The 1348-nt window shown below is 69.3% G+C and overlaps 3 protein-coding genes across 3 annotated transcripts in view; all 3 read left to right on the forward strand.

Annotated features, from left to right (window-relative positions):
- RRP8 (ribosomal RNA processing 8) overlaps positions 1–71 on the forward strand; it is a 10855-nt gene extending 10784 nt beyond the window's left edge. The window contains exon 13 of the mRNA XM_029965748.1: positions 4–71. Coding sequence (XP_029821608.1) covers positions 4–71 — 68 coding nt within the window. The remainder of the gene's footprint in view (positions 1–3) is intronic.
- A 167-nt stretch (positions 72–238) lies between these two features.
- On the forward strand, positions 239–1286 carry ARFIP2 (ADP ribosylation factor interacting protein 2). Its single transcript, XM_029965758.1, has 2 exons — positions 239–387; positions 492–1286. The coding sequence occupies exons 1-2, from the start codon at positions 289–291 to the stop codon at positions 780–782; spliced, it is 390 nt and encodes a 129-aa protein (XP_029821618.1). The 5' UTR covers positions 239–288; the 3' UTR covers positions 783–1286.
- Positions 941–1348, forward strand: part of TRIM3 (tripartite motif containing 3) — a 17341-nt gene continuing 16933 nt past the window's right edge. Inside the window, exon 1 of the mRNA XM_029965749.1 lies at positions 941–949. Coding sequence (XP_029821609.1) covers positions 941–949 — 9 coding nt within the window. The remainder of the gene's footprint in view (positions 950–1348) is intronic.

Below are 1348 nucleotides of genomic sequence, written 5' to 3' on the forward strand. Positions count from 1 at the left end.
CAGAACGGGGGAGAGCCGTCGCGGGGCTGGGGTTGGCACCGGGGTCGGGGTTGGGACTGGTGCCTCCGTGACGTGCCCGCTCCACTCCCCGGGAGCGTTCTGGGAGCCAGGGGAGCCCCGAGGGCCGGGCGGGACAGTGGCGGCAGGAGGCCCTGGGCAGGGACAGAGGCTGCTTAGTGCCGGCAGCTGCCGGAGTGGGACGCCCCTCGTTGCCCTCTCCTGCCCCTGGCATCGGAGCCCGGCCCCACAGGTCCTAGCGCCGCCTCCGTGTCCCCTCAGGCCCTGAGGATGTCGGACGGGATCCTGAGCAAGGCGGCCACCATGGAGATCCCCATCAGCAGCAACGGGGACACGAGCAGCCTGCCCGAGGATGATGGCCTGGAGCAGGTCTGGGGGGCTGGGGACCCCGGGGGTGTTTGGGGCTGTGCCGGGGCCCTGCTGAGGCCGAGCTGGCCCTGCAGCTCGCCCTCCCGCTCTCCTTTGCCCCCCAGGACCTGCAGCAGGTGATGGTGTCGGGACCCAACCTCAATGAGACCAGCATTGTGTCGGGCGGCTATGGGGGTACGGCCGAGGGCATCATCCCCACAGGCACTATCAAAGGTACTGGGGACAGGCTGTCACGGGGGCTCCTGCAGGGGAGGGTGTGCTCATCTGCCCTCACTGTCCCCAGTTCTGGCACGAAGCTCTGCTGCGGCCGCTCAGCCGAGGCCCCTCCTGGGGGGCTTCATCCCCGCTGGGCTCAGGCCCTGTGCAGGGGTACCGTATGGGGGCTGTGCTGCTGACCCAAGCCCTGCTCCCCCCGGGCCAAGGTGGGGTCTCTGCCGTGGAATCTCTATCCTCTCAGCCAGGACACCCCAGCAAGGTTCTCTGGGGCCTTCTGGTGAAGGGTCCTGCCTTTGCTGCAGGCCAGGGGCAGTGAGAGCTCTGGGCTGTGCCGGGGATGGCGGGGGCAGGCAGGGGGCACTGAGGCAGTGCTCTCACTGGAGAGCTCAGCCCCGCTCTCCACTGCACTCTCCTCACTGCCCCAGCTGGGTCAGGCTGTGGTGGGGCCAGGGCGGCCCTGTGCTGCAGGAACCCTGGCACCGCTGTTCCTCTGTCCTTGTTCCACATGGATCTGACCCTGAAAGTCCCTCCATGGCAGACCCCAGCCCCCACGGGGCCTGGAGGGGTCTGTGGGGGCAGAGGGAGTGTGTGTGCGTGCTCTCCCGGGGCTGGCAGCCCTGTGTCCCCGGCACACCAGGCCTGCCCGGATCTCGGAGCACAGGGATCCCTACAGAGGAGCCAGAGGGGGCTGGGGGGGGTTCCCTGGGGCAGAGGGGTCCATCTGTGTGGCCGCAGCCACGTCTCT

This window comes from Manacus vitellinus, unplaced genomic scaffold, assembly GCF_001715985.3.
Source record: "Manacus vitellinus isolate BGI_N305 unplaced genomic scaffold, ASM171598v3 scaffold_119_pilon, whole genome shotgun sequence".
In the NCBI taxonomy this organism is placed as follows: domain Eukaryota; kingdom Metazoa; phylum Chordata; class Aves; order Passeriformes; family Pipridae; genus Manacus; species Manacus vitellinus.